The 14,949-nt window shown below is 39.5% G+C and overlaps 1 protein-coding gene across 1 annotated transcript in view; it reads right to left on the minus strand.

Annotated features, from left to right (window-relative positions):
- Positions 1-4,235: 4,235 nt before the first annotated feature.
- The window catches only part of LOC124261438 (RYamide receptor-like), a 38,840-nt gene continuing 28,126 nt past the window's right edge, over positions 4,236-14,949 (minus strand). Inside the window, exon 2 of the mRNA XM_046695756.1 lies at positions 4,236-4,813. Coding sequence (XP_046551712.1) covers positions 4,436-4,813 — 378 coding nt within the window. The 3' untranslated portion in view covers positions 4,236-4,435. The remainder of the gene's footprint in view (positions 4,814-14,949) is intronic.

Raw genomic sequence — 14,949 nt, forward strand, 5'->3', positions numbered from 1 at the left:
AGGTGCGTCTCTTGAATCCTGATTATATTTCTAGGTTTGTCAGCACCATGTTCCTGGGTTTCATCAAACATGGTAAACGTCTGAAACCAGCATCAGTTTGGGATTTCCTCCCACGTTGAGCTACATGCCGCGACTTAAATGTAATACAAAGTCATCGATCTAGTCTGAATATGTACTTTAATGAGAAAGTGTAAGCCCAAATACAACCTGTGTTACATTTGACCTCTTTCAAAATGGCATTGTGTATTCATTATGTTCTTTTGTGGTTGAATGGCCTATATCGCTGAATATTGCTGGCGATTAGGTACCTAACTCTGAGAGCGTGGGTTCGAACCCTTGATGGGACTCACCCCAAGAAGTACTAGACTCTGTACTTTAATGAGAAAGTGTAATAAAAATATAACATTTAATTCATTTGACCACTTCGTAAATGACAGCGTGTATTCTGGTCAACACACTCCCTGTCACCCCTTCACCAAATACTCCGTCAGGTTTACGTTTGGAGGTCCGAAAAAGATGCATGTTGCACGACTCAAGTCCGAGCTCATGGCATCCTGTCCCGATGGCGTGGATCGTTGTTCATGATATCAGTCATTGGTTTGCCTGATGTTGGCACAATCGTCAACCGGCAATTATGCTATAGCTGTACTGGTTTTAAGTGAAAAAACTAAATGCAAACGGGTTGCCAGACATTCATTCCATCAAAAAAACACACCAAAAGAATGGTTCTTTTTAATTTGCGACAACGAGAACGGGCGATCGGAATGATCGCAATGGGAGCCTCCCACACCCATGTTGCAAGAGTGCTTGGTTGTCATCACATCACCGTCACCAGACACATGCAGCGTAACGTCAGACAGGACTGACCCCAGGCAGACCTCGAGTCACAAGGCCACAGGAGGACCAGTATTTTCGCACGCTAGCGCTGCATCTTAGAAACCGCTTCCTGACGGTGACATTATCAACGGCGCATGGCTTGGGTTACCGTGTTAGCGGACACACAACAGCCAGACGACTGAGGTCCTATGGAATCCGGGCTTACATACCTTTACTGGGACAGCAGTTGACAACCGAACATCGTCGAAGGAGACTTAGATGGGCCCGGACGGTGGCAGCGACGTGACTGGCAGAGGGTACTCGCCGGATGAAAGCTACTTCCCTCTGTTCACTTTGTTTTATGGATTTTTTTTGGTTATTTCACAATAGGGTTTTTAATCTATGACAGCGTTTCTTTAGCCCTTCAGTTTATGTAAAATAAAATTCACTCACGCAAGCCGTAACACCTAAGCAAATATTGTATAATATGAGAAAGTCTTGGTAACGAATATAGTCAAGATTTATTTGCTGCGACTTGTGATCAGTAACAATATATAATAAACTCATAACGCACAACTACTCTGTCAGTGTAGGACACCCGAAATTACATGTAGACATGACTCTCAAAATTGGACATTATTCTTGTGTGAGACTTTGTAACAATAACGAGGTGCCCATTAAACATTTCAACAGCACTATTTCCTATAAACAATGTAACATGTGAATGTCCTGTACATCAACAGTGCACCACGATAAATATTTATAAACAAATTGTGGTCAGTGACGTAGGACAATGATACTCATGACATCATAAATGTGACGTCACATAAACGCTAATTGTGCTCTGTCGTTTTGAACGCACAGAACAGTCACATAACACACGAGTAAAATTTAACGGCGCACTGAACTTGATTTCAATCATGTTACGTCATGTCAGAATACGGAAGCTCAAAGAGTCATCACTCAGACGTTGAGGTGAAGCTCGTGATCAGAACCTGACTGACCAAGGATCACAATCGGGATCAGCATTGAATCTAAAATCACAACCGGTGTACCCTGGCCGTCTCGAACAACACTCTCATACAACACAATAAATATTTAATAGAGTGCTATTTGAAACGAGAGGAAAAAGGCTTTTCACGCCATGAGCCATGAGCTATTTTCGTGTTGCGCATCGCCTAATCACTACCGAGTTACTATGAGGGCCAAGGGAAAAGAAAATGTGTTTAATTTCCGCCGACCCGGTCCTCGACTAAAATAATGTAGATATTAGTGGAAATAGACAATGCTTTTTGAAAACCAACTAGCAGTACGACCCGAACATTGAACTCAGAGATTAGAAACATGAAGTTAACGTCATTGCTTTTATGATGGCGCCGGAAATTGATATAGAACCCCTCCTCCCCTTTCAATGTCTTGGTGACAGTATGTTGACAGATCTACGATTCTACGACATCTGAACAGAATAATGTTTCCTAAAACAGTGCGTAGTGGCTGCAATTATTAGTACAATAGGGTTACAAATTGCTAAACATATTTTAAAGATAAAAATATCGATTAAATGGAAAAACGTTATTCTTTTATACTGATTAAAACACGATGTTTCATTAAAATCATTGACGTTCCAATGTTCCCTATAATAATACGTAGAAGGAATTTCGGCGCGTGAATGTGGGTCTCCCTGTTCCAGACTCGACTATTCACAGGCCACTGCCATATGAGAGGAGCTTTGTTGCAATGGCGGATGAGATTAAACAGAACATGCTTAACCATTCGCGAAGGCTTGGTGTCACTGACTTTCAGTGATCCATTCATAAAATTTTGATGACTGGTTTGCCTTTTAACTTTTTTGAACAGATAATCCAGACTGATTATTCTCTGCCGTTTACGTTCTGTATTTTGAAATGAATGTATGAATTCTGGAACAGTATTCCAGTCATGCCACGGCATGTCAGCGGAAGAACGAGATGGCGTAGGTCTAAGACGTTTTAGTTGAACCACCAGCTCGGGTCTGATGCTTACAACCTGAGAAACATAATCAAGTTAATCGGGATACGAACTTACATTTTTGAAACGTGCTCGGAACGCAACCCCTTAGATGAGCCCTTTGTGACGTTACTGGTAAACATTTAAGTTTAACAATTAAAGCTCTCCGCAATGACAATAACGAATGCTCCCGCCAAGGGATGTAACTCTAATGAAACCGCTCGAAGAATAAATATCCATGCTCAATTATCTCGTTCTTATTAAATGAAGAAGTAACGAAACATCCTTAACCCCTCCCAATAACACAAGCACACACAGTCCAGGCCTTATAAACTAAGGGTCTGGTTAAAGAGAAAATAAAACAAGAACAGAAAATGTACATATTACAATTATCGTGATAACGTCGCCTTTACCCAAATTAGGTTAATCCCTGTCTGTTTCATATTCGAAGTTTTATGGAAACAGTTCAGTCTAATATTCACGTACAAGCCACTGACAACAAAATGAATGCCTATGGAAATCCTGTGATTGATGCTAATCCTATACGCAGCCACATTAAACAAAGTGATAGGGTGGAGCAGACAATATCAGTTGACATTCAACAAACCAGATACTAGAATCAGGTGTAGGCGACGCAGGCACACAAAAACCGCCAGACACGCTAAGTAGCACTGCATCATAACACAACATCAAAGTCCAGGACAATAACACTCTCGGGCCAAAGTAACATCTGATTCTATGCAATGGCAATTCTGTGACTGTAGAGCAAGGCTTCATTGCCCTTTCCACTAACACTTAGTGTCATCGCTAAAACTCAGTGATCCATTCATATACTTTCCACAAGTACTGAGCCCTTTACACCAAATGGGATCTGTTTTCTGAGGACAGTAAAGACTGGGTATATTTTGCGCGGATGTTTCATATTTCCTCAACATTACATTAAGAAGTAAAACAAAACTTCAGGATACCTTTTCCTATCGCTACATGCTGTTCATCTGAATTATATTTGTACAACCAAATACATACTAGTTCAGGATCGGAAAGATCATTAAACGGCCTAAAAGCGATGGATCCATATGGTAATATACCATTCACACTTTGCTAAGGATCAAATCATGGATTCAACAGAAAACCATGATGTGGGGTCAAATTTGGTTCAAATATCTAAGCTTATTGTAAGCATGGATCTTAGGTTTCAGTATGTCATTTCATCCTGTGGATCCCATACCTGCTATTGACAGGTGTTGTGTACTTGTCAATGACTCGTTCCATGATTGCAAAATGGTTGCTTGGCGACATGAAACCATTTTTATGGTAACTCATGTATCAAGTGCATAAGGTTAGATTAAAGTGACTGTTTGCGTAAAGAGGGGTTACCATATTATTATTTATCCAATGTTAAATGGATACAATTTCAAATTATAAATCTACGTTTAAGTAAAGTTGTGAATTTTGTGATCCTTAGCAAAGTGTGAGTAGTATATTTGAAATTGTCAGTTAGACGCATGTGTCTGAGTGGTTTAGCCTCCTGTTGTGAACACGACACGCGCAGAATTTGAATATGTTTTCAGGCCTGTAGGACTTCTGGGTATCTCACACAAACGGACGCAAGACATAAATAAGCACAACACAGTCAGCCGAGATCACGGCGGTCGTCGATGGAGTTGATGGTGGACAACAACGTCTCGGAAACCGGAACGCTGAAACTGCGACTGTTCCGAAAGGTCACGAAGTCACTTCCTGACTGTAACTTTGGAGGACGGACACATATACAGTGGAGTTTCAAAAGCACAAGGCGGAAGTTTTCATTGAATTTCTTGTTCATCCACCAATAAACAAACGGGTTATAGGCGCAGCTACTCATGGACAGCCAGTGAGCTCCAACCCACATCACTCTCATGTATTCGGCGTTGTAGATAGTGTGGTCTACGTCGCCACATAAAGTGATGACGTGGAGCGGCAGCCAGCAAATGGCGTAGATACTCACAACCGTTATCATCATCTTGATTACCTGGAACAGAAGCAACAATATAGTAGGGTCATTATCAAGTAAGCAAGTAAATATTCGTAACGGTGAGTTAGGAACTGACGTATTTCATTAGAATTGTTGTTTATTAGATGAAAAACAAAACAAATACAACCCTTCAAACATTCCCTATCCTTGAATATAAAAACGGCAGCGCCTGGGAACAAACATTATTAAAAATGAAAAAGCATATTCTTACCAAGAATATGTAAACAATATACACATTTATTCAGATGGCACTACTCACCTGTACGTAAACGAGACTTATGTTATACGTTGAAGAAAATAAAAATATCATCCATAATCGAATTATCGACTTAAGAAACGACATGTTCTTGAGTAATCGACAATAGTTCCGGGTCAGTTTTACATAATATTACCTAATAATGATCGATATGTTTGACTCAGCCATTATATGTCGTTACTGAGGTACCATAATACATTGAATAAAATAACTCTTCATTTAAATGTGTCAAAGTTAGTAACTAGCACCCAGCACAAGACAGATGGACAGGTGACATGGTATTTGATATTTTCAGACTGGCTGATTATTTATAACTTGGGCCTTGATTTATGAAGAATGTTTTATGATTTCGCATTAAATCAAAACCATCAATATTTGTTCAGGTGAACATCCGTGAATCAAAACGAGAAGTTGGGGTCAGCTGGCAGACTTTGAAGAGGATGACGTAGGCCCCATAATACGAAAGAGAGGAGAGAACAGAGCCGATCTTTTAAAAAGTAATTAACGTCCTTGAAATAAAACCCTTATGATAACATACGTGTACGGTTGTTGCAGTCTGCTGATTCTAAGCCATGTATTCACTGGACATTCTGAAAGTGTATTTTGTGAAACTAACACAACATCAGGTCTCAATGCGTAAATCATAGAAGACGTATGTATCAACCACAACAGACAACACTCCCATGATGTTTCCATGAAATTGAAGTGAATATGAAGGGCCGAGAATAACTCGCTCCATAAACTATACCAAGCTAATTCTCGTCGTCATCATATAAAGTACTGAATACTACATCTATTTCTGTCCCTATCCGAGCGCTAATAAAAATGTAAATGATGTGTAAAATGCGGAAACGACTAAATGTAAATACATCACATATGTTCATTTTAATAAAATATTGCAATAATTCTGCATTTTTATATAAAAATACATGCTTTTATAGACTATCTTTAGTAGGGGTCCCAACATCACGAGAGTATATCGCTGTTTAGATGCACGGACCTAATATCACCTTCGTAGACGAAAGCACCATCAACTTGGATACTTTGTAGAAAGTGGTTTCAATGCGCTCACATAATAATCAGCCTCGATCCATCTACCGAAATAGATTCCATTTGGCGTAAAATAATAAGAATGCATCACTGCAAATCAATGATGACACCAATTGCTCACGAAAGTTGAAGATGTCTGGACTATCATGACGAAATAATCCTCCTTTCCTTAAAATTAACTTCTCTCTTTCCGAGAATGTTACAACAAATCCAATCATCTAATAAATAGCAGGATATCGATCAAAGAGGTTTCGAGTACGTAACATACGTAATGGCACAGACGTAATCCTTATATATTTCACACACATCGCGATCGATATCCCATCCCGCGGGCATTGTAGGAAACTGGTGTCTGATGCAAGATGTATGTCAACCTACAATTTTACGATTATTTATTTCTACTTCATCAACATTGTAACTTCTAGTTCAGCGAGATGGCGCCGTTCATGCGTGATTACGAGTGACGACAAATCGTTGGCAATCATATGACTGACTAGACGTGCGATATCGATATCATATGATAGATAGACTCAAGCAGCAGAACAAGGGTGCTCAGAACCTGATAGTTACTGCATTGACAGTTAACTGAACAGTCGTGAAGATGAGGACGATAACTCTTGATGGTCATTGTAAATCTGATGGTGAGTCGTGCTGTGGTCATGCTTGATGTTGGTACACAAACATGCACCCATACACACGCCTTCATTGGGTGATGTTAATGTTTCTTTACGCCGTAATGTTCCAGTATTTCCACTGCGGCCTGCACATGAAGGAGTCTGGGTAACTTCACAAGAAATTGCTAGTTTGATATCGGTGAGATGACTCGCAATCAACTAAGTCAACAAGCCTATTCAGTTGCCTCTTACGACCAAACATATGTACTGAGGATATAATTCAACCCCGACGAGGACTGACCATAGTGGTGAAGTGTGTAGGCACGAGTACTGCTTGTGTATCGCATATACATTCTTTAACCATATGGGTAAGCATTTGAGATATTACTCTTATCATAACTGTAATTAACTTGTTATGATGTTATGATTACATATCTCACGCCTGAATGAGCCCCGGTCTTAACCCTTTGAAGCATATCTGGGACATGATTGGTCGTCATGTGCGACAAAGGGATCCTCCTGTACAGAACCTGGCCCATTTGGACGCTGCTTTACCCGTGAAATGCCGTAGACTGCCCCATCTGAGGATCAGGGGGGTATGCGGAGGAGTGTGCTGGCTGTCATACAGTCACATGGTGGTTACACTCGGTATTGACCTTGAAACGTGTAAGACACGCAAAATGACATTTTGAATGTTCACATTCACCAATAAATTAAACTTTAAACATTGCAGGGCCATTCTTGTACAGACATGGTTTTGTATGAAAATCAGTGTTTTTGTAAAATGAGCAATTATTATCATAAAATCAACATGGATTCCAATCATTTTGTCGTTTCTTATGAGTCAAAGGATCATACGGGTCAGACAAATTCATGGTTTTTCCATCGTGGTCATCACGAGAAGTTTTATGTTCGTGTTGAAAACATTGCAAAAATACAAGGGGTGCTTAATTAAGTTCTTTGTGTATATATAGCTAAACCCCACTTAAGGTCCACTACACGATTAATCCAAGTAAAATGATCTTATGTGATACAGAACTACAACGGGGCGCGTTTCACAAAGCGATCGTAGCGCTAAAGTGATCGTAATACCCATACTTAAACATAGACATACGACAGTCGTAGCGCTACGATCACTTTGTGAAACGGGGCCTGGTAATAGAACTCGGCATATCGAACATGGGGAATCGACATATCGGCATATGGGGAATCGAACGCGGGTCTTCAGCGTGACGAGCGAACGCTTTAACCACCAAGCTCACCCAGACCTCCACCCTGCGTCAGTTGGATTGTACACACAGCCCTGTTTTATGGTTTCAGGATTTGGAGTTTAATATGGTCCAAACAAGTCAAAGGTTTCCTTGTCAGTTTGCCACAGGTTTGGTCTTCCGTGGTGAGCTTTGAACATATTCATATAAATCATATCATTAAAGAAACATCACTTGTGGTATTATACCTTCGCGTCTGCCCCTCAACTTCACCATAATCTTACGAATTAAACGATGACTCTTATGGTGACTGCAGCCTTACAAATTCATATCTAAGTTGTACCAAAGATGACGGTATGAGATATTGATGATACACATAATGATATACATCCGATGTCTCAGGGTGACACTTGTCATTTGGTACACCATCACGACCAGAATTGCCGTTCTCATGGGCCATTGTTACATTCAAAATGGTCTTTATAGATTTGATTTCGCTTCTTATTTGTATTACTAGTTTGTTATTATCTACTGTACGTGAACATTCATTTGTGTACAACTGTGTAATACCTACATATAAATTTATTGATAATTCAATAGAACTAAATGCTCACGGCTCGGTCCCGTTTCACAAAGCCCTCGTAAGCCTAAGATCTCGTAACTTTCCTCTTAGCATTCCTACCTCCTATACTGTAACATTGACTTACGATAGTCGTAGTGCTACGAGAGCTTTGTGAAACGGGGACCAGGCCTTCATATGGTGTCTCTCAGAAATGTCCTACTCTGTAAATCGGTATTAAACGCCACTTACTCAGTACGACCACTGGAGACTTTTTAAAACAAAACCAGAATGTCTAGTTGCAACTCTTACATATGGTAAACATTTCGAAATAATGTGTATGAAAAAGTGATTTTAAAATGGCCATATGTCTGAGAAGGATTACAGGCAGAGACACGTAGGAACAAGATTATGCATGGCTATGTTATGCAACTAAATTACTCTGGCGCTGAGAATTGAGTGGGCATGGGTATCTCTGAAAATACCACATCCTATCTTGTTACCAATGATTTTTGCATAATTGAATGTTTAAGACTTAATTCAAATCACAAAAGGATATTAAAATGATTTATAGTTGAAATAGACTCCCTGAGTAAGACATTATCCAGCTTTCGTTGACGAAAGCACAAGTAATAACTAAATAATTATTTCAAGCCTAATATGAAAAATACCTCTTTCTGACAATCTCCATTAAAAATATCAAAACATATTGATGAAAGGACCACACTGGCGCTGTGGTTCTCATATCGGAAACAGATTCTGGATCCCTAATTGAATAATATTATTGCATTTGGTGACAATTCGACACTTACGATATTCCCCCATAGCTTTAGATTGGCATTCCTGTCGTTCACTTGTCAATTACAAACTTCCCGTATGAGATAAATGATGTATAGAATCGGTATTTTGTATACATGATAGTTATATATATCCGCCATAATCGTATTATAATTAAAAAATGAGATTCTCTTCATAGGAAATAGGGAAAAAACGCCCCGACACCCAATTACCACCTGATATAGCCCTGTGACAAACACCAGGGCACTTTGCTGTCATTAACTGGAATTTATAGCCTTAATCAACACGGTAAAATGTCAGTATCTGGGAACGATAAATATACGTACATCATTCAATCTATAATTTAGAAGACTGCTTTACCTAACGGCAAATATATTCACAACATGATGACATTTGCATGGCAAGATTTCTTTAGATTGGATACTCATGGAAACGAATAAAGGGAACACATGAAAGTACAAGTGTTCCTTTATTCTTTTCCAGGTTTCTCCACAAGGTATATATTGAACTGTGAGTGAAATTTTGGAAATAAATAAAGGAATACTTGTACTTTCATGTGTTCCCTTCTTCGTTTCTATGAGCATATTTCATAAATTTTTACGTCAGCGACTGAGACTAACCAGTCACGATAATCTGCTAGAACTGATTGACATGGCGTATAAGGCAACATTGAGATGAAAATAATGGATCACTGAAGAGAAGCGATGTCAACAATTTTTCCCGGAAAACTGTAAGCATGTATTGCCGTAACTAACGGTAACACTCGCCTCCTTACATTTGCAAAGGAAATGTGAAAAGGGAGGTCTCATAGCACGGGTTAGCATAATAATTCATACTGTTTTTTGTTGTTGTTGCTTACCGACGCACTCAGCACTTTCCGGTCACACAACGGCCGTCTGTTAAAAAAGAGAGCTTGAACCTGACAACCCAGTGACTGATACCGTAGTTGGGATACCACCAACCGATCCCATCAATCGCTTCTTATGACAAGCATGGGATGCTGAGGACGTAACATCATATTGTCTCTCGATGTCTACCAAAATAATTCTGGAATGACTTAACCAGACCGGTCATTTCAGAAAGTTACGGACTGGTATTTAGCAGTCTAATACCGCCTTCGTGACCCCTAATTATGGTTGGACACGCTACTTGGCACATGCTGTTGATTTAAATATGGTATACCGATAAATTGAAAACTATGAGTCAGATCATATGATTTCTACTTTCACCTCGAAGTTATAAGAGATTATGACGAACTGATTACAGGTCTTGTGCTAACCTCGTTCATACTGGTAATACAGTTATATCTCGTTTAAAATTCTTGAGTTATTGAAACAACAGCGTATGGCATTAGACAATTCATTACGATTTATACATAGATTCTTAACATAGTAAGGGATAATCGGACAAAACCTACAGTTTTCAAAACTGTAAGAGATATCAGTTTCTAGTAATGCCTGCGTGATAATAATGTACGCATTAGGGACACATTACAACTGGTAGTGAAGTATAAACCAATGATCTTATGACAAACAACGACTTTGAAGGACGATAGTGGTTATGTGGGAAAGTTAGACAGTAGTTCGTAAAACAATTCGTCAAACACCCATTCACGTCATGAGCCATAGAGCGTGTAAGTCTAGATCTTCCAAAGGCTATATGAGTGGGTCTGTCCCACTCTTCAAGCAGTGCATTGCCAGGTTCAGGTAAAGTTGCCAGCGGTCAGTGCTGATGACTCAACCCTCCACACATACACAGCCACACCCACACCCATCATGTTCTAGATGTGTTTTAATGACTGAAGGTCTGGTCTCATTACTGGTCGTGGCATTCTGTGATGTTGCACTGCTGGAGAAGGGCATTGGCGATTGGAGGACGGTGACAAAAGGTCGATCTCCACGCCATTTCCCCAAAAGGGACAACAAGGGAGTCAGTGTTTGCATGACGGTAGTTTTCAGTGACCCCTTCTTGGTGAATATGATGTAAGGATCTCTAATTCATAGTGATGCCACCCATACACCATCCTGACCTTTTTTCGCTGAATCTAAATCTAATCGTCAACATTTTAGGTTCGTTGAAACCTATTCAGTTGTCTGCTAATCACAGTCTGTGAAGCCGCCGTATAGCTGGAATATTGCTGAGTGCGGCGTAAAACTAAATTCACTTACATACTGTGAAACACTGAATATATTGGCCAATGCATTCTGACTTCTGTCAGATACCAGTATGCCTATAGCCCAAACACGCCCCTAAGTTGCAGACGTCCATACACATAGAAATGTACAAGGAATAAACATATATGTGTATCAGTAAGAGTGACAAAGACAACAGTCCTTTGCGATTGATCGACCTTCTTTGAAATTGTCAAAATCAGGAACTACACCTTACGAACGTGTGGCAATACTGCGGGGCGGTTTGATTTTGATGGTAAGTTTCACAGGCACAGATGTTCTTGCATAAGATGTATGTCACCAACACTCTTAGTCTTCTTACAAGGTACTGATATATATTTTTAAGATTCCCTAATTTTTTGTAAGGGTATATGAAAGTAGATTCCTTGCTACCAGCCAGTGATATTCTACAGTTTCATAATGTTAGCGCAGATTTTTTTATTTCATTTTGATGAATAAGACAAAGCAATTAACGTTTTCAGTATGATTCAGTGCAATATTGACAGTATGATCAAAGCAAAGGAACGAAACTCAAGCACATCAGTATTTGTATCACGTTTCCAGTAATTTCAAACCACTCTGTCCTTCAAGTGCGTTCTCCTTTAGCGTAAAACCCATTTAAATGTGCCTGAAAAACATCATAGAAGATTTGCATTACACATTTCGGAAGGTAAAATCATCCAATCTCTTATTTTACGCCCAGAGCCATTCAGGTTTTCTTCAAGCGAAAAAAGCCGAAAGAAATCCCCAAACGCACACGTGCCCTTCTATTTGTGTTCCTTAAGAGATCCCTTGACGAGAAATATGGACGATTTTTATTCTTGAAAAATCGGAAGTGGGCAGGAGGACATGACTGCAATGGGACTGAATGTGTATCGATTAGTCAGTGGTGGAAGAATGACAGGTGGTAAAATTTCTTTGGAATATTGAAGGATTTGAGGCAAAATCAGAGATTACATTTTATTATGTCAGAATCCAAAGGAACGAATATCATGTGTAGATCGGTTTGCTTTGCTCTATTCAAAGTATGCCTTTAAGCCAACAGGCCTGATACATGAACTTGTGTCAAGATTAGCTGGTGGTTAATGACACCAATTTAGTGATCAGAAACACAGATACAGTACACTTTTCATAAGAGCTCCTGGAAAAATGGAGCTGTATAACCCATAAGGTTGACAGAAGGTGTTTGAAGATCAACTCTGTGTAGTGCAGGATTGATCATCTCGTGAGTTGTTTTATTCGATGACATATTTCCACTCTATCAATGTTATGAACAATTTTGGTGATTTATTGCCAGTTAGGGAGGTGAGTTTTGGCTGCATGGTTCAAGTGTACACTCATCCTGCTGAAGGTCGGTTTCGATACCCCATTGTGAAGCTTATGAGTGATATCCTCAGTACTGAACGTTCTACAATGTTGTTTACAGCTTACAAGCAGTGCCATACTGTTTCTATCATCGATATGTAACTATTTGATCTTACCATTTGCCTGAGCTTGATTGCTCACCAGATATTTCTGAAGCAGATGGAACAGCTGTAACAAACGTGGGCATCTATCCGTGAAAAGTCACACACTGCTTGCGTGAATGACAGGTTCAGTATAGAGGGTTGGGGGTGGGGGGTGGGTTAATCATTGCTGTCAGTGGTAAAGAAATAACAGAATCGACCCAGATCGTCAGTGCCAATCGTTACTATCATGGGAATCCAGTGAAGAAAACATGGTCGTGACACATCAATGGTTACATGGATGAATGAATGAATGAATCTCTTTGAATGAAAAACTCGATGTCCATTTTATGTGCATGAAGGTGTTAAAAGTAACAGAGAATAGCTGGTGTCGTGTGCTGTTTATAGCATGAAAGTAGAGGAATTGTTCGTTTGTCAGCTCTCCTAAACACTCTGCAACCGTCCTGATGGTGGTCATTTTTTTCGTTTGATGATTAAATATATGTGTACGCTCCTGAAAACCTGAGGATTTGGACAAATGTATCTTCAGGTCGATTAACACAGCGAGAAAACCTTTTCAACATTCATAAGAAATCTCTGCCCAAAGCAAGGTCGATTGTACAATTGTGACTATATCATGAGCAGATAATTGTTTCAGCAGTATTACAGCTGTATGATGTTGTTTGTAAACAAATCGGGTCTGAACCAGACAATCCAGTGATTGTCACCATGGGATACGATGGTAGAGCATGTGTTTATGAATCACTATGAAATAGTGATGATACCAGGTGAGCGTATCCTGTCCCTAAGTCTAGTCCTTTGTTCACTTGAAATAATTCGGGAGCGTATGGGATAAGTCAAAATAGGGAATTGTTTCGGACATCATTTGTGTCACTGATGCATCAAGTTTGGGAATTTCCTCCACATGCGTGTCATAAAACTTCTTGAAAACTTTACAGAGGCCTAGAATGTTGTAACCTTGATCAAACAACTTCTGAACAAGAGTTGCATGACGCTCTTTGAAATCCTGATAAAAAGAGCACGCTCGATTGTACCTCAAAAGCTGTTAAATGTAAACACCAAAGGCTGGAGCTATTGGAATATTGCTCGACATGAAAGGGGAGTTGACTATTGGAAAGTTAGTTAAAATCATCCCTTTTGTCATACAGCCTTGTAGAGGATTTTTTGTTACTCAAGTTGGCTATTTGATGGTTATTGAACGATATTAGATCATGGATGTACCGGAATCTTAAGTTAAACTTCTTGGCCAAATTACCTTTTTTGATTTTGCCAACCCAAGAAGAAATTTTGATTCATATGCATAAAGAAACAGATCCGCAATGAGGGGAGCACAATTGATGCCCATGGGGATGCCTACTTCTTGGGGAAATGTTTTACCCCCAAATTTCACAAAGATGTTATCAATGAGAAAGTCGAGAATTCACTTCTTGTTTTCTCGGTAAACTTCAAATGACATTTGCTTTTATTTTTGACAAATGGTCCTGAACCTCTGAAGATAGATATGTAGGTATACCTTAGTTCACCACGTTTGTTTACAAAAGCCCCATGAATCCAAGGATGAAGTTTTTCCTTTAGTTTGTTATGTGGGGTAGTGGTATACAATGTTAAAAAATCAAATGTTTTGACAGAACGGAACTCGGTCCGTTTCTGAGATTCTAAAAGTGTTGCTATGTTATGTGTGAAGTTATGTCTCACTCCATCAGTCGGTTTGTTCCTCACTCGATGTCCATTGTATACGCAAAAAGATGTTTGTAGTAATAAAGAAGGTTAGTAGTAGAGGAGGTTTTGGACAACTGTAACTTCAATTTGATTAAAACATTGCATCCGGTTCAAAGTGTTTGTTTACATTAGACCGACATTGACTTCTAAAGTTGACTAATGTGGCGTGAGGGTACAAAGGTTGTACCTATGTCGCTGGAAATTGCAAGATGCATGACAAGTTGATACTGTGCTCCCACCACAGAGTTATTTCTTGGAGTATTGCTAAACAATTTTTTCACCCCTTCCTCGT

The sequence above is a fragment of the Haliotis rubra genome, unplaced genomic scaffold, assembly GCF_003918875.1.
Source record: "Haliotis rubra isolate DU_JTF1 unplaced genomic scaffold, ASM391887v1 Scf8, whole genome shotgun sequence".
In the NCBI taxonomy this organism is placed as follows: domain Eukaryota; kingdom Metazoa; phylum Mollusca; class Gastropoda; order Lepetellida; family Haliotidae; genus Haliotis; species Haliotis rubra.